Below are 18,559 nucleotides of genomic sequence, written 5' to 3' on the forward strand. Positions count from 1 at the left end.
AGAATCCCAAGCAGGCTCCATGCTGCCAGCATAGAGCCCAACACGAGGCTTGAACTCAAACCCTGGAGATCATGACCTGAGCTGAAAGCAAGAGTCAGACACTTAACTGACTGAGCCACGCAGGCGCCGTGTTCTCTTTTATTTTCTTTTTTTTATTTTTAAAATTTTTTTTAAATTTACATCCAAAGTAGTTAGCATATAGTGAAACAATGATTTCAGGAGTAGATTCCTTAGTGCCCCTTACCCATTTAGCACATCTCCCCTCCCACAACCCCTCTAGTAACCCTCAGTTTGTTCTCCATATTTATTAGTCTCTTATGTTTTGTTCCCCTCCCTGTTTTTATATTATTTTTGTTTCCCTTCCCTTATGTTCACTGTTTTGTCTCTTAAAGTCCTCAAATGAGTGAAGTCATATGATTTTTGTCTTTCTCGGACTAATTTCACTTAGCATAATACCCTCCAGTTCTATCCACATAGTTGCAAATGGCAAGATTTCATTCTTTTTGATTGCCGAGTAATACTCCATTGTAACTCCATTGTATATATATACCACATGTTTTTTATCCATTCATCCATTGATAGACATTTGGGCTCTTTCCATACTTTGGCTATTTTTGATAGTGCTGCTATAAATGTGGGGGTGCATGTGTCCCTTCAAAACAGCACACCCATATCCCTTGGATAAATGCCTAGTAGTGCAATTGCTGGGTCGTAGGGTAGTTCTATTTTTAGTTTTTTGAGGAACCTCCATACTGTTTTCCAGAGTGGCTGCACCAGTTTGCATTCCCACCAACAATCCAAAAGAGATCCTCTTTGTCCACATCCTCGCGAACATCTATTGTTGCCTGAGTTGGTAATGTTAGCCACTCTGACAGATGTGAGGGGGTATCTCATTGTGCTTTTGATCTGTATTTCCCTGATGATGGGTGATGTTGAGCATTTTTTCACATGTCAGTAGGCCATCTGGATGTCTTCTTTGGAGAAGTGTCTATTCATGTCTTTTGCCCACTTCTTCACTGGATTATTTGTTTTCTGGGTGTTGATTTTGATAAGTTCTTTACAGATTTTGGATACTAACCATTATTCTGATATGTCATTTGCAAATATCTTCTCCCATTCCGTCGGTTGCCTTTTAGTTTTGCTGATTGTTTCCTTCGCTGTGCAGAAGCTTTTTTATTTTGATGATGTCCCAGTAGTTCAGTTTTGCTTTTGTTTCCTTCTGCCTCTGGACATGTGTTGGGTAAGAAGTTGCAGCGGCCAAGATCAAAGAGGTTTTTGCCTGCTTTCTATTCGAGGATTTTGATGGCTTCCTGTCTAACATTGAGGTCTTTCATCCATTTTGAGTTTATTTTTGTGTCTGGTGTAAGAAAGCGGTCCAGGTTCATTCTTTTGCATGTCGCTGTCCAGTTTTCCCAGCACCACTTGTTGAAGAGACTGTCTTTATTCTGTTGGATATTCTTTCCTGCTTTGTCAAAGATTAGTTGCCCATACATTTGTGGGTCCATTTCTGGGTTCTCTATTCTGTTCCATTGATCTGAGTGTCTATTCTTGTGCCAGTACCATACTGTCTTGATGATTACAGCTTTGTAGTATAGTTTGAGTCTGGGATTGTGATGCCTCCTGCTTCGGTTTTCTTTATCAAGATTGCTTTGGCTATTTGGGGTCTTTTCTGGTTCCTTAAAAAGTTTAGGATTATTTGTTCTAGCTCTGTGAAGAATGCTGGTGTTATTTTGATAGGGATTGCATTGAATATGCAGATTGCTTTGGGTAGGATTGACATTTTTAACAATATTTGTTCTTCCTATCCAGGAGCATGGAATCTTTTTCCATTTTTTTTTTTTTTTTTTTTGTGTGTGTGTGTGTGTGTGTCTTCTTCAATTTCTTCCATCAGCTTTCTATAGTTTTCAGTGTATTGATTTTTCACCTCTTTGGTTAGATTTATTCCTAGGTATTTTATGGGTTTTGGTGCAACTGTAAATGGGCTCGATTCCTCGATTTCTCTTTCTGTTGCTTCTTTGTTGGTGTATAGGATTTCTCAATGCAACTGATTTCTGTGCGTTGATTTTATATCCTGCAGCTTTGCTGAATTCCTGAATCAATTCTAGCAGTTTTTTGGTGGAATCTCTTGGGTTTGCCATATAGAATATCATGTCATCACCAAAGAGTGAACGTTTGACCTCCTGCTGGCCGATTTGGATGCCTTTTATTTCTTTGTGTTGTCTGATTGCAGAGGCTAAGACTTCCAATACTATGTTGAATAAAAGTGGCGAGAGTGGACATCCCTGTCTTGTTCCTGCCCTTAGGGGGAAAGCTCTCAGTTTTTCCCCATTGAGGATGATATTAGCGTTGGGTCATTCATATATGGCTTTTATGATCTCGAGGTATGCTCCTTCTATCCCTACTTTCTTGAGGGTTTTTATCAAGAAAGGATGCTGTATTTTGTCAAATGCTTTTTCTGCATCTATTGAGAGGATCATATGGTTCTTGTCCTTTCTTTTATTGATGTGATGAATCACGTGAATTGTTTTGTGGATACTGAACCAGCCCTGCATCCCAGGTATAAATCCCACTTGGTCGTGGTGAATAATGTTTTTAATGTATTATTGGATCTGGTTGGCTAATATCTTGTTGAGGAGTTTTGCATCCATGTTCATCAGGGAAATTAGTCTATAATTCTCCTCTTTTGGGGTCTCTGTCTGGTTTTGGAATCAGGGTAATGCTGGCTTCATAGAAAGAATTTGGAAGTTTTCCTTCCATTTCTATTTTTTGGAACAGCTTCAAGAAATAGGTGTTAACTCTTCCTTAAATGTGTGGTAGAATTCCCCTGGAAAGCCATCTGGCCCTGGACTCTTGTTTTTTGGGAGATTTTTGATTACTAATTTGATTTCTTACTGGTTATGGATCTGTTCAAATTTACTATTTCTTCCTGTTTCAGTTTTGGTAGTGTATATATTTCTAGGAATTTGTCCATTTCTTCCCGATTGCTCATTTTATTGGTATATAATTGCTCATAATATTCTCTTATTATTGTTTTTATTTCTGTTGTGTTGGTTGTGATCTCTCCTCTTTCATTCTTTATTTTATTTATTTGGGTCTTTTCCTTTTTCTTTTTGATCAAACTGGCTAGTGGTTTATCAATTTTGTTAATTCTTCCAAAGAACCAGCTTCTGATTTCATTGATCTGTTCTACTGGTTTTTGGTTTGTTTGTTTTTTGTTTTGTTTTGTTTTTTGGTTTCTATATCATTAGTTTCTGCTCTAATCTTTATTATTTCCTGTCTTCTGCTGGTTTGGGGTTTTATTTGCTATTCTTTTTCCAGCTCCTTAAGGCATAAGGTTAGGTTGTGTATCTGAGACCTTTCTTCCTTCTTTAAGAAGGCCTGGATTGCTATATACTTTCCTCTTATGACCGCCTTTGCTGTGTCCCAGAGGTTTTGGGTTGTGGTGTTATCATTTTCACTGGCTTCCATATACTTTTTAATTTCCTCTTTAACTTCTTGATTGGCCCATCCATTCTTTAGTAGGATGTTCTTCAGTCTCCAAGTATTTGTTATTTTTCCAATTTTTTTCTTGTGGTTGATTTAGAGTTTCATAGCGTTGTGGTCTGAAAATATGCATGGTATGATCGCGATATTTTTGTACTTACTTAGGGCTGATTTGTGTCCCAGTATATGGTCTATCCTGGAGAACGTTCCATGTGCACTGGAGAAGCAAGTATATTCTGATGCTTTAGGATGAAAAGTTCTGAATATATCTGTTAAGTCCACCTGGTCCAGTGTGTCATTAAAAGCCATTGTTTCCTTGTTCATTTTTGATTAGATGATCTGTCCTTTGCTGTGGGTGGGGTGTTGAAGTCTCCTACTATTATGGTATTACTATCAATGAGTTTATTTATGTTTGTGATTAATTGATTTATATATTTGGGTGCTTTCATATTTGGTGCATAAATGTTTACAATTGTTAGGTCTTCTTGGTGGATAGACCCCTTGATTATGATATAATACCCTTTTGCATCTCTTGATACAGTCTATTTTGAAGTCTAGATTGTCTGATATAAGTATGGCTATTCCGGCTTTCTTTTGTTGACCATTAGCATGATAGATGGTTCTCCATCCCCTTATTTTCAATCTGAAGGTGTCTTTAGGTGTAAAGTGGGTCTCTTGTAAACAGCTGATAGACAGATCTTATTTTCTTATCCATTCTCTTACCCTATGTCTTTTGATTGGAGCATTGACTCCATTGACGTTTAGAGTGAATACTGAAGGATATGAATTTATTGCCATTATGATGCTTGTAAAGTTGGAGTTACTGGTGGTGTTCTCTGGTTCTTTCTAATCTTTGTTACTTTTGGTATTTATACATATGTGTGTGTGTGTGTGTGTGTGTGTGTGTGTGTGTGTATGATGTATGTATATATTCATCTTTTCTCCCCTCAGAGAGTCCCCCTTAAAATTTCTTGCAGGGATGGTTTAGTGGTCACAAACTCCTTTAATTTGTGTTTGTCCGGGAAACTTTTTATCTCTCCTTCTATTTTGAATGACAGCCTTGCTGGATAAAGAATTCTTGGCTGCATATTTTTCTGATTCAGCACCCTGAATATATCCCGCCACTCCTTTCTGGCCTGCCAAGTTTCTGTGGATAGGTGTGCTTCAAACCTGATCTGTCTTCCCTTGTAGGTTAGGGACTTTTTTTCCCTTGTTGCTTTCATGATTGTCTCCTTGCCTGAGTATTTTGTGAATTTGACTATGATATGCCTTGTTGATGGTCTGTTTTTGTTGAATACAATGGGGGTCCTCTGTGCTTCCTGGATTTTGATGTCTGTGTCTTTCCCCAGGTTAGGAAAGTTTCCCGCTATGATTTGCTCACATAACCCTTCTACCCCTATTTCTCTCTCTTCCTCCTCTGGGACCCCTATGATTCTAATGTTGTTCTTTTTTAATGAGTCACTGATTTGTCTAATTTCTTAAATCATTCTCTGTTGCCTTAACCCCCCTCTTTCTTTCTGCTTCGTTATTCTCTGTAAGGTTGTCCTCTATATCGCTGATTCTCTGTTCTGCCTTGTCCATCCTTGCCGCTGCTGCATCCATCCGTGATTGCAGCTCCGTTATAGCATTTTTAATTTCATTCTGGTTATTTTTTACTTCATTTATCTCTGCAGGAAGGGATTCTAATCTATTTTCGACTCCAGCTAGTATTCTTATTATCGTGATTCTAAATTCTGGTTCAGACATCTTGCTTATCTGTGTTGGTTAAATCCCTGGCTGTCATTTCTTCATGCTCTTTTTTGGGGGGGTGAATTACATTGTTTTGTCATTTTGAAGGGAGAAAAGGAATTAATCAGGTAGGAAAATTAAAATTAACAAATTAAACACACACACACACACACACACACAAATCAAATAAATGATGCTAGATCCTAGGTGTGTTTTGGTCTGGGTGTTGAAAGTGGTTTGACAGATTAGAGAAAAAAAGGGGAGAAAGAAAAAAAGAGGAAATCATTTGAGAATTTGAAAAAGTGAATACACTGAAGTAGACTAAAATGAGATGATGGGAGTAAAATAGAATTTGAAAAAAAATTATACAAAGGTAAAGAATATAGTAGAAAAAATTAAAGAAAAATATTTTTAATAAAAATTAAAAACAAAAATTAATTTTTTCTCTTTCTGTATTCAAGAAAAAGAAACAAAAAAGAGAAAAAAGGAAATCATTTGAAAATTTGAAAAAGTAAATACGCTGACATAGACTAAAATAAAATGATGGAAATAAAATAGAATTTGAAAAAATTTACACCAGCAAAAAATATGGGAAAAAAATTAAAGACAAATATTTTTAATAAAAATTGAAAATAAAAATGAATTTTTTCTTTCTGTACTCAAGAAAAGTAGTGTAAAAGAGAAAAAGAAAGAAAATTGAATACATGGACTTGCTAACAAATTGAGATAGGACTGAAATTACTTCGTTTTCCCCTTGAAGTCAGACTATGTAGCTATTTATAGTTCATAAACTAAGTAGGCGGTGAGACTTGTATTCTTGAAGAGGGAGGTTGGCCCTGTTGGGAGGGGCTAAGTGTAACAGCTCCGTTCTCCACTAGATGGCGCTGCTAGCACACTGGGGTGGATTATTGTGGCGCTCAGAGGTGCCTAGGAGCATGCGTGGGAGTAGTGAAAAATGGCGCCACCCAGCCACGCAGTCTGTTCTCCCCTATCAGCAATCACGCACCCGTCCTCTGTCTTCAGCTTTAGTCCACTTCCCACTCCTTCACTGTCCGTGACCAAGCCCCGTACCTCTCTCCTGAGTTTTGTCTCAGATGCGTCTGTTTTCCCCGGCCCCTTACTTCCGAAGGACTGCGGCTTTGACCGGTCCCGCCCCTCTGCGAGAGGGTCTCACCGAGCAATGGCTGAATGAGCAACGGCCAAATGTCGGCTGCACCCAGGAATGCTTGCTGGACCCTGCTGCTGCCGGTGCCCCGAGACTGCGGCCAGGTGCCAGCCCACCCCAGAAAAATTTCGGGAGATAATGTCACAGCAGCTTTTCAGGGATTATGTTAAATCACAACACCAGGCTTCACCCTTAATGACCTTGTTCCGGCACCAGCGAATGTGGCCGTTCTCTGGGATCTGCTGGCACCAGGTGGCTTCAACAATCTCTACCAAATGTCCTTCCAGCAGTGGAACCGCTTTTCCCCACGTGGCCCGAGAACCTCCCGGACCCCACTCTGCTCCTGGGGATTCGCCTTTCCCACCAGAGCACTGCCAGGTATGGAGCTGTGGAGTTGCAGCCTTCGCGCTCCCCTTGTTCACAGTCTTAATGGAATTTGAACCCTCTCCTTTCTCCCTTTTTAGTTTAGTCCCTGCGGCTGTTTCCAATTTTCTACTTTCTCTCCAGATGCTTTTGGGGAGGGGTGCTTTTCCCGTATTCTCCCTCCCCTCTCCACCTGCAAAAGCACCTCTCTTCCCATGTCTTCTTGCTCCCCAAGTTCACCTCTCCGTGCTGCGTACTTGCTGAATTCTGTGGTTCAGGTTGTGCAGATTGTTGTGTTAATCCTCCAATCAGATTTCTAGGTGTGCAGGATGGTCTAGCGTTGGTCTGGCTGTATTTCATGGACGCGAGATACACAAAATCTTCCATGCTGTTCCACCACCTTGGCTCCTCCCCTCTTTTATTCTTAATTTATAATTTTCATACAGTAAAACCCACCCTTTTCAGTATGCAGTTATAGGAATTCTGACAGACCTAGTTTGTATAAAACCACCACAATTAACCTAGAGAAGAGCTATTCAATTCCCCCCAAATTCCCTTTGCTATCAAGTCCCCCCACCCCTCATCCCCCAAGTCCTGGCAAATACTGATTTGTTAACTGTGCCTGTAATTTTACCTTCATGTCATACAATTGGAATGATACAGTGTGTGCCTTTTGAGTCTGGCTTCTTTCACTTAGCATAATGCATCAAGGTTTGTCTGTGTTGCTGTCCGTGTCCGTAGTTCATTCTTTTCTAATGCTTCGTAGGCTGTCGTGACCTGGCTGCAGCTAGTCAATCCATTCACCAGCTGGGAGACATTTGGGTTTGTTTCCAGTCTGGTGCAACTAAGAATAAAGACGCCATTGTGCGCATGCTTGCACAGGTTTTTATAATAACCTAAGTTTCCATTTCACCTGGCAAAATACCTAGAAGTGGGAGTCCTGGTTGTATGATCAATGCATGTTTCACTTGGTAAGAAACCGCCCGGCTGTTTTCCAATGTGTGTGTATCATTTTGTCATTCCTACCAACGTGTGAGACTTCCGTTTTTTAGCGTCCTTGCTAGCAGTGGATAGAATCAGATTTTTGAAAAGCTTTTGCCATTGTGTGAAGTGGCATTTCATATTTTAATCTGCATCTTTTCATATGCGTATTTGCTACTCATCTATCTTTCAAGTTGTTTGCGTTCTTGATTATTGAGAGTTCCTTAAATGTCTGAGATACAAATCCTTCATGTAATACGTGATTTGTAAATATTTCTTCGCAGTCTGTAGCTTGTCTTTTTTCTCTCCTAACACTAAGTTTTGATGAGCAAATGTTCTTAATTTTGGTGAGGTCAAATATAGTGTCTTTTGTATCATTTAGAAATCCTTGCCTAACCTAATATCACAAAGATTTTCTTTCGTCTTTTCTTCTGGAAGCTTTATAATTTTAGGAATTATGTTTAGGTGTATCATCCATGCAAGTTCATCTTTGTATATGATTTGAGGTACGGATCAAGGTTCGGTTTCTTACATATAAACACCTAATAATTCCAGCATTGTTTCTTGAAGAAACTATCCTCTCCTCACCGGATTGCCTTTGGACTGTTGGAGAGAAAGCTGACCATCTCTGTATGGGTCTATTTCTGGACTCTCTATTCTGTTCCGGTGATCTGCGTGTATATCCCTTTGTCATACCACGCCATCGAGATTACCATATCATCACACTAAGTCATGAAATCAGGTAGTATATGTCTTCCAACTTGGTCATTTTCAAAATCGTCTTGGTCATTCTAGCTTCTTTGTTTTTCCAGGTAAAATTTAGAATCATTTTGTGACTATCTACCAAAAAGCCCTGCTAGAATTTTAACTGGAATTACATTGAATCTATAGGTCAGTTTACAGAGAAGGGACTTTTTAAAGTATTAAATCTTTTAAACTATAACCACACTATATTTCTCCATTTACTTAAGACTTCTTTTATTTTGTTAGTGTTTTATCATCATCAATTTTATCAATTTATTTTGTTATTTGTTAGTTTCTTATTGATATTAGCTTGCAGATTTTGCAATTTTTGCATATTTTTGCAGATTTTTATTATGTTCATACCCAAGTTCTTCTTGGTTTTTGGTACTATTTTTAACGGTATATTCTTATTTCAATTTCCACCTGTTTCCGACTAGTTTATAGAAATACAATTGATTTTTGTGTATTGATCCTGTATCCTGAGAACTTATTAAATTCATGTATTAGGTCTAATAACTTTGGGGGGATTCTTTTGAATTTCCTCTGTAGACACGTTGTCTAAGAATGGAGACAATTGTATTTCTTCCTTTCCAATATTTATGCACTTTATATCTTTTTATTTTATTGCACTTGTGATGTATTATCTGTTTTGTACATCGTTGGATTCAGTTGGCTACAACTTTTAGAATTTTTTTTTTTTCGCCTTAGATTTTTTAAATAACTTGTGTGTCTATGTTCATTAGAGATGTCGGTCTGTACTTTTCTTATGATGTATTTGTCAGGCTTGGGAACCAAACTAAGAAGGTTCTGTGTATATATGGAGCTGGGAAATGTTCTCCCTTCTTCTTCTTAGAAGAGTTTTTGTATAATTTGTATGATTTCTTCCTTAAATGCGAAGTAGCATCCACCAGTGAAGCCAGCTGGCATGGAGTTTTCTTTGTAGGAAGGACTTTAACTTCAAATTCACCTTCTCAAATAGATAAAAAGATGCAGATCTAACCCTTTTAAATAAGAGAGGGAACCAAGAGAGGTTAGATTGGAAAAGTCTTAGATCATGTGTAGTTCCAAGAACATTTGGTAAAGCTGATGGGGAGCACTCCAGCCAAAGTCACCCAACAGAGGAGTCCTCCGTTTTGCAGGAATGGACCTGCCCTGGTATCGCTGCCATGCACAGGCATGGACCAGAAGCAGTGGCGGGAGGTGTGGCCTCATGAACAGGATGGTTGCTCGCTGGGAAATTACGCTCCCACAGGGTACATCTGAGAGGTATAATTTCATAGCGACTCTAGCCAGAGAGGAGGGCCTCGGGAAGCTGCCTTTATAACAACGACCCCCCCCCCCCATCCCCCAGGTGATTAGAAACAATGGGTCCAGTGAATCACTCTCAGAGGAACACCTGCTTAAATTTTTAAAAAGAAAGGCTGGGGCGTCTGGGTGGCTCAGTCGGTTAAGTGTCTTGACTCTTCCACTCAGGTCACAATCTCACAGTTTCGTGGGTTCAAGTGCCCTGTGAGGTTCTGTGGGCTCACCTTGCAAAGCCTGCTTGGGATTCTCTATCCCCCTCTCTCTCTGCCCCTCTCCTGCTCGCATTCTTTCTCAAAATAAATTTTTTTAAAAATTTAATAAGTGAAAAGAAGGGCTTGCTAACTGTCTCTTAAAGAAAAAGGAAGCCCAGACTTCTTGGACACAGCGTCATAGCCTTGGGACCTGGGATGAGAGAAGCAGCCTAATTACTCTGGCATCAGCCTTTGGCCTGTAGTTATATTCTCAGAAAATGGCTCTGCCCTGTGTTCTGCTCTATGTTTTTTTAATGTTTACTTGTTTATCTTGAGAGAGACAGCGAGAGAGAATGGGAAAGGGACAGAGAGAAAGGGAGAAAGAGAATCCCAAGCAGGCTCCCCACTGTCAGCACAGGCTTGATCTCACGAACTGTGGGATCATGACCTGAGCCAAAATCAAGAGTCAGACCTTAACCAACTGAGCCATGCAGGCGCCCCACTGCTCTATATAGTATCACAAGGCAAGGGCCGAGCAGAAGGGACACCCAGAGGATGGAAGAGTCGTATCTGCCTCAGAGGAGGGTCCCAGAGAGTGTGTTTGAATGGGGGGAAAGGTACAGGCAAGGTGAGGAGGGAAGGGTATGCCTGGGCCGTGGGAGGGACAGAAGGAATGGGAGATGGGAGAGGAGGTGGCTCATTGCAGGGAGGAAGCTAACGAGCAGAATGCGAGCGCAGGAGACTGGGATTCTGTCGTCATTGCCCGCAGATTAAAAATGCCTTGGAGTTGGGGCGCCTGGGTGGCTCAGTCGGTTGAGCGTCCGACTTTGGCTCAGGTCACGATCTCACGGTCCATGAGTTCGAGCCCCGCATCAAGCTCTGGGCTGATGGCTCAGAGCCTGGAGCCTGCTTCCAATTCTGTGTCTCCCTCTCTCTCTGCCCCTCCCCCGTTCATGCTCGTTCTCTTTCTGTCCCAAAAATAAATAAACGTTAAAAAAAAATTTTTTTTTTAAATACCTTTTTGCAAGGCAGCACTGAGTACTGAGTCCCAGGGCTGAGGATACCCTGTGTGCTTCTGAGCCGGCCCAGAGGGCAAGCTACGGGTCACTCAGCACCTTGCACGCCTAGCCATAGGGAGAGGCACAGGGGCCATAAGAGGGAGACTGGCAGAACTGGTCCAGAATCTTCCTGGTCCTGCCCAGAGATGCGCCCGGTTCCCAAAACACCACCTCAGCCCCAGAAGGGCCTAATATCAAAAGGAAACGTTAGAAGAGCTATTTGATGGTCAACAATCTATGGAGACGCTCTCCCAGCACCCCTTGCTCAGCATCGTGAATGCAAGTGGGTTTCAGATGAACTTCAAAGTGTATGCCTGGCACCTGCTTGGTTAGGCCCTCAGCCTTCCTCTTCATCCCCAACCCCCACTGCTCTTTTTAGGATAAAGACACAATCTTTAACAAGGCTCTTCTTTAATAATGTTGCCCCCTATTGAGACCAAATCTAAGTCAGCTGGGCCTTTGAGGGTTAGGTTTTTTGGTGACTGCCAGTAGGTGGATTGAGGAAAGTTCCCCCCTCCCCCGCCCTGCATTAGCTTTATCCCAGTTTGTAAACCAGTGTTTACCTGATGGTCTGTTAATCCCTGACTCTCTCCCCACCAGACTGGTAGGACCATGTAAATAAGGGACCGAGTCCTGATTCAAATGGGTACCCAGTGATTTAGTCCCTGAGTATTGTTACCTATCATAGTGCTAATCTGAACGAACAGAAACTGGAGAGGATGGGGAGCATCCTAAATAATAACCACCATTTATTGAGCACCTAATATTTCCATCCCTACTGCAACCTGCCAGGAAGACACTTGAACGGAATCTCAGAGCCATGCATTGACTTTCCCAAAAGGGTACAGCTAGCAAAGAGTCGTACTGGGGCTCAAACCCAGGAGGTTTTGACTGCAGTGTCCAGGCTTTTTCATGACACTATTGAATCTCGTGTAGCCGGTGCCCCAGCTGGTGAGAGCAGCCCAAACCAACATATTCGTTTTCAAGGTGATTTATAAATATTCGCTACATGTCCGTGTGTCTTCTCTTTTGCTCACTCCATGAACATTTCTGTTCTCTGTGCTGTGACGCTGGTACACAGCGGTGCTTGATGAGTACACAGGATAGTGACAGATGGTACAAGTGCAGTAGACTCTGGGGCACCTGCCAGGGTTCGAAGCCTGGCTCTGACCCTGTAGTGGGAAGGAAGACCACAGACGCAAAATGTATAAGCTAGACTCTGTAGGTTACCAGTATTCTGCATGCAGGAAAGAGACAGGGGAGCCAGGGAGAACACCAGCCACAGGTGTGAAACTACACTCTCTCATCTCCCCATACCTACAAGTACCACTGCTCTTTTATGTTTTAAGTTTATTTATTTAGAGAGAGAGAGAGGGGGGCGCCTGGGTGGCTCAGTTGGTTAAGCGGCCGACTTCGGCTCAGGTCATGATCTTGCGGTCTGTGAGTTCGAGCCCCGTGTCGGGCTCTGTGCTGACAGCTCAGAGCCTGGAGCCTGTTTCAGATTCTGTGTCTCCCTCTCTCTGACCCTCCCCTGTTCACGCTCTGTCTCTCTCTGTCTCAAAAATAAATAAATGTTAAAAAAAATTTTTTTAAATAAATAAATAAACTAGAGAGATAGAGGGTGGGGGAGGGGCAGAGAGAGGGAGATAGAATCCCAAGCAGCCTCTGCACTGTCAGCATGGAGCCCGATGCGGGGCTCAAACCCATTAACTGTGAGATCATGACTGGAGCTGAAATCAAGAGTCCGACGCTTCACTGAATGAGCCACCCAGGCACCCCTATAAATGTTCCTCTAAAGAACTAACCTAGTGATTCAAATGAGCCATCGGGGTCCCTTCGGGAGAACTATTTCTCTCAGTAGATAAAAGTCTCTTTCCAAGAACCATTTTTCATTTTCTATGGATGCTGATTTCTTGGAAGATACATGGCAGAGCGAGGTTGTGGGCTTTGTCAGTCGGGGTTGGAGAGGAGGGAGGGCTGGAAAGTGGACACTTCAGGTGCAGGAGGGGTGAGTCCCTCATTATCCCTTCCTTACCAGCTGGGTAACTCTAGGCAAGCCACACTACTACCCTGTGCCTCAGTTTCTTTATCTAGAAAACAGGGCAAAAGATAGGACTTAACCTCAGGGGATTACTTTGACCAGTAAATACGTGCATCCTTTATTATTATCTAGAACCCCATGTCATTTGCTATTTTGTGGAAAGCATTTGTCCTGCCAACTTTAATTTGGGATAATATTTGATTCTTCCTCATTCACACAAACACATTTCATGACCATTGCATGATTTCTGCTCGGTGTTGGCTGGTCCAGACCACTTATTTTAATGGTCAGACTCACCCAAACTGACGGTAAATCCATGCTGACACAGCACTCAAGGTGCAGAACAATGGCAAGTATAAAAAGAAAAAGAGGGGCGCCTGGTGGCTCAGTCAGGTAAACGTTCGTCTCTTGGTTTCGGCTCAGGTCATGATCTCACGGTCCGTGAGTTTGAGCCCCACATCAGGATCCACGCTGACAGAGTGGAGCCTGCTTGGGATTCTCTCTCCCCTTTCTCTCTGCCCCTATCCCACTTGAGCGTTCTCTCTCTCTCTGTCTCTCTCTCTCTGTCTCTCTCTCTCTCTCAAACTTAAAAATATGAAAGAAAGAAAGAAAGAAAGAAAGAAAGAGCTTTTCTACCTCATTACAGCAGTACCTTCTGTCACTTCCCATTACTTTAAATCCTCTATTTGATTTTGGGCATTGCAGTATCTGACTTTCTAGCTAAATGTACCTCCCCACCAACATGTAATATAATGCTTGGCACATAGTAGGTATTCCCTGAATGATTAGTCAATGACTGAATTCCTCTAATGTCTAGAAAAGCTCCAATTCAGGTCTAGTATAGCCCAAAAGTGCAAAGTCCATGCTTGTTTGGAATTAGCTTGTGAGTGAAATCAAAATTCTTTTGCCATACGAAGCATTTCCTTAATTGGCACCAACCTCCTATTAACCCTCATCAACCACCACTTCTCCCAAATCCCAACTACCAAGTTCCAGCCCCAATAAACTTTATATTATTCCCAGAATAGGTTGTGCCCTTTTACAACCCTGAAGCTTGGTACTTCCTGTTCTCTGTTTCTGAAATGCCCTTCAGAAGGTCATTTAAGCATGGCCAACTCCTTCTAAACCTTCAAAAGCCCAGCTTGAATGATTCCTCCTCAAGGATGTCTCCCAGACTTCTCAAGGCAGGATCGATAGCTCTCATCTCTGGGCTCCCTCAGTGCCCTGTGTAGAGCACTGAGTAAGAGGCCTGGCTTCAGAGTCCTGCTGACGGCTGAACTAAAGTCCCAGCTTTGCAACTTATAAAGTGTGAAACCTGGGGCAAGGTACATGGCCTCTCTGAACTTCAGTCTCTTCATCTGCTAATCAGCACCAAGAGCACCACCTGAAGGTTTCAGTGGGAATAATTTAATTAAAAAATTATAAAGTATTGGGGCACGCTCAGTCGGTTAAGCGTCTGACTTCAGCTCAGGTCATGATCTCACGGTTCGTGGCTTCGAGCCCCACATCGAGCTCTGTTGCTGACAGCTCAGAGCCCTGAGCCTGCTTCAGATTCTGTGTCTCCCTCTCTCTTTGCCCCTTCCCTGCTTGCACTGTCTCTCCCTCTCTCTCAAAAATAAATAAACATTAAAAAAAGAAAATTATAAGGTATAAAAATTAAAAAGCCTAAAGGATAGCAAATGCTCAAGAAATAGTAGATAGTCCAATGCCTTCTATCACAGTGCCTGACTATATTGTGATTCATACTCCTTTGTGTGAGACTGGATGATGCCAACAGGAGTTTTAATTATTCCTTATCCCTGGCCACTAGCACAGGACCTGGCACACAGTAGGTGCTTACTGCTTCCATGCAGAATGCTTTGTGCGGTCACAAACGAGTGAATCTGAGACCTTTCATTCCCTAGAGTGCCCGGGAGGTGCCCGGTCCCCCTGCAACGGCAGGGGCAGTTGTGCGGAAGGCATGGAAGGAAACGGAAGCTGCTCCTGCCAGGTAAGATCAGAGACGTGGTCTCCTCCCCCTTCTCCTTTCCCGTGGTCCCTCCTTGAACACCTGTACAACAAGTGGGGTCTCTAAGAAATAGCGAGGTTCGTGAAAAGAGTATACGATCAGCAATAAAATGACCTCTTAGGGGCTGGAGACCTTTGAGAGAGTCAGTTCACTGCTCAGCCTTAAGTGCATCCATCTATAAAATGGGTTTGAAAAACACACCTATGTAATTACATCTGTTGAAAAAGTGAAGTGAGATCATCTATGTGAAAATATTTTGTGGGCCTCTACAGAGCTGTATAAATTACTGTCTTTGTTCCTGTTAATAATCACCACTATTGGGGCGCCTGGGTGGGTGGCTCAGTCAGTTAATCGTCTAACTTTGGTTCAGGTCATGATCTCGTGGTTCATGGGTTTGAGATCTGCATCCAGCTCTGTGCTGACAGCTCAGAGCCTGGAGCCTGCTTCAGATTCTGTGTGTGTGTGTGTGTGTGTGTGTGTGTGTGTGTGTGTGTGTCTGCCCCTCCCCTGCTCATGTTATATCTCTCTCTCTCTCTAAAAAATAAAATAAATATTAAAAAAATTAAAAAAACAATAATCACCACTATTGGCAAACTACTCTGTGGTCACTGGGTCTAAGAGAAGAAAGTCTTTTGTTGTCCCATGAAAGTGACATGCTGTGAACTGCAAGCCTTAGATAATTTAAATACAAAGAAATTCCTCCGAAAGGGATGGACCTAAACTGTCTTCAGAAATGCAAAACTTGGGGGGCCTAAGTGGCTCAGTCTGTAAAGCGGTAAAGTGCCTGACTCTTGATTTCATCTCAGGTCATGATCTCACAGTTCGTGAGTTCGAGCCCCGTATCAGGCTCTGCCCTGTCAGCACAGAGCCTGCTTGAGATTCTCTTTCTCCCTCTCTGCCTCTTCCCCACTCATGCACATGCTCTCTCTCTCTTTCTCTCTGTCTCTGTCAAAAATAAAGAAAGAAAGAAAGACAAGAAAAGAAATGCAAAACTGAGAGAGTTTTCATTTCACTCTTGAGTGAAATTAACGATGAGGCTCTTAGCATTTACCCTCTGGTTGTATCTCTGGGCTAACAAAGCAGTTCCCTTCGGAAGCTCTCCAGACTCTTAGTGAAAAGTGAGGCAGGGATTAGTCTTCACGTTATAACATAAAACCAGCAAAGAATAAAGGCAGAAATAGAAAGAAGGAGCTTCAGGAAAGCACAGATGGAAGATACAGTCGAGAAACAAATGTTGACCAGAGCATCAGTGAGAGATCCAGGGCTTCCCGGAATGTAGATCACTTGGGTCTCACGCCATCTGTCTGGGTGTTCCGCAGGACGGGTTTGGGGGAGCAGCCTGTGAAACCTGCACGGATGACAATGTATTTGGACCCAGCTGCTCAGCAGGTATGTCTGATTTTTGTGTAATCAAATGCATTTGTAAAGGCTGAAGGTCAAACATGGCTTATGCAGCTGAAGGACATGTCAGGTGGCCTCAGAGAGGCTATTCTTAGGGAGGACTGGGGGGAAGCATCAAACAGTTATGCAGAACTAAGTCTACACAGGCAACACCAAGAGTGGACAAAAATGCAGTCTTTGAAAAGAGAGACAGTGTTTTCTGTGGTTTTCAGGGACCCCTCGCCAGAGATGCCTTCTGGCAAACTTGGCAACATATGGTTTCCTCTCTCCAGGTTCCAGGATCCAACATCCACCTGTTGCTTGCCCTGGAGGTCTTTCTGGGTCCTGGTCTCAGCATAGACCTTCTCCCCAGGAGCCTCTTCTTCCACGATGGGCCTCACCACACTCTGTCCCTTCCTTTTGGGGAGTTCTCAAATACCTGAGGTGATCGAGGATTGTGGGCTCCATCTTGCAGATTAAACAAACAAACATAACTGACACTGGCTTGTCCACTCTCTTGGTCCCCGCCCCCCGGAAGTGGACTCTGAGACAAGGTAGCAGATTTGTCAGGTGACCCCAGAAACACTAAGAAAATGGCACGGGGGAAACAAAGGGTGTGTCCCATCAAGCCAGACAAGTGTGGATGCTTGGAGATTAATGCCCTGGGGAACAGGGGCGTCAGTGTAGAATAGTCATCTGAGAGTCATCCCACCAGAGGGGAGCGGGAACTGCAGCATGGTAGGCAGACTGATGGCTTCCGCAAAGTGTCCATATCTAATCCCTTGGACCAAGGAATGTGTTACCTTACATGACAAGGGGACTTATGTTTGCAGAAATAGAGAGATTTTCCTGGATTTTCCGGGCGGGCCCACTGTACACAAAGGTCCTTAAATGTGGAGGAAGAACACAGAAGGTATAGTGTCAGCATGATGAGAAGTGAGAAAAACTCCACCAGGCTTTGAACATGAAAGGGGGCCATAAGCCAAGCAATGTGGGCAGCCTCTAGAAGCCAGGAAAGACAAGATAACAAACTGATTCCAGCATGGGGCACCTGGGTGGCTCAGTCGGTTACACATCTGACTCTTGATTTCAGCTCAGGTCGTGATCTCAGGGTTGTGAGATCGAGCCTCGAGTCAGGTTCCAAACTCAGCACAGAGCCTGCTTGGGATTCTCTCTCTCCCTCTCTCTCTCTGTCCTCCTCCACTTGCTCTCTCTAAAAGAAAAAACAAAACAAAACAAACAACAACAACAAAAAAAACAGCCCCCAATGGGCATTTGGGCAGAGCAGCCTTCCTCGGAAGGGCTCACAGGCCTTACTGGAAGTTGGCTGCAATGCACAGAATTAGTAAGGCTTAGAGAACGTGGGCATGGAAGGGACCGTGTCTGCCGGATTCAGAGCCTCCCAAAAAGGATATGTCATGTAGCCTTTCTCCAACACCACCTTGGTTCTGGCCTTTATGGAAAAGTCAAATTTAGTAGGCACGGCTTTGATTCAAATATTTTTTGCAAGAAAACCTATGCACATACATAGACATCTCATCCCCATACATTTGCACTGCGTAATAACTTTGACCTGAAGCAGCAGAGGTATTGTCTCCTTCTAAACCATGGTTCCTTGAAGGCAGGACTTGTCTTTATCTCCAGTACTTCCCACAGTGCTGCCTGATGAGTAAATGAAGGAGTGTATAAATGAGTGAATGAATGAATGAATGATCTAATTCACTCCAACCACGTTGTCCTGACCCACAAACTTGGTTTTGAGAGGCAGCATGTAGAGATAATTAGAGCCTTGGCCTTATACTCAGACTGGCTTCAGCCTAGGGCTTCTAACTGTGAGAACTTTAAGTTTCCTAAGCATATTCTCTGTCTTTGTCTTCATCTGTAAAAATAGAAACAATACTGTCTCCTTCAGTGTTATTATGAGGATTTAGTGAGATAATCAGTGCACAATATATGTTAGCAATTATTAATACCTATTATTTCCTAGTGGCCCCCAATCTTATGTTTTTGTTCACCGACCACTCCATAGATTATTTCATAAAGTGTTGGCAAAAACGAATTTAAAACAGACGTTGGTATTCAGTGTGTTTTTAACATTATATATTATATTAA

General features: G+C 42.6%; 1 protein-coding gene across 8 annotated transcripts in view; it reads left to right on the forward strand.

Moving 5' to 3' along the window:
- The window catches only part of STAB2 (stabilin 2), a 165,017-nt gene that overhangs the window by 15,125 nt on the left and 131,333 nt on the right, over positions 1 to 18,559 (forward strand). For all 8 annotated transcript variants that reach the window (XR_007153854.1, XR_007153855.1, XM_047865901.1 and 5 more), the window contains exons 4-5: positions 14,964 to 15,049; positions 16,387 to 16,456. Coding sequence is in view for 6 of the 8 variants with exons in the window: in XM_047865901.1 (XP_047721857.1) it covers positions 14,964 to 15,049; positions 16,387 to 16,456 (156 nt within the window). In the remaining 2 variants the exon portion in view is untranslated. The remainder of the gene's footprint in view (positions 1 to 14,963; positions 15,050 to 16,386; positions 16,457 to 18,559) is intronic.

Source organism: Prionailurus viverrinus, chromosome B4, assembly GCF_022837055.1.
Source record: "Prionailurus viverrinus isolate Anna chromosome B4, UM_Priviv_1.0, whole genome shotgun sequence".
Taxonomy (NCBI): Eukaryota; Metazoa; Chordata; class Mammalia; order Carnivora; family Felidae; genus Prionailurus; species Prionailurus viverrinus.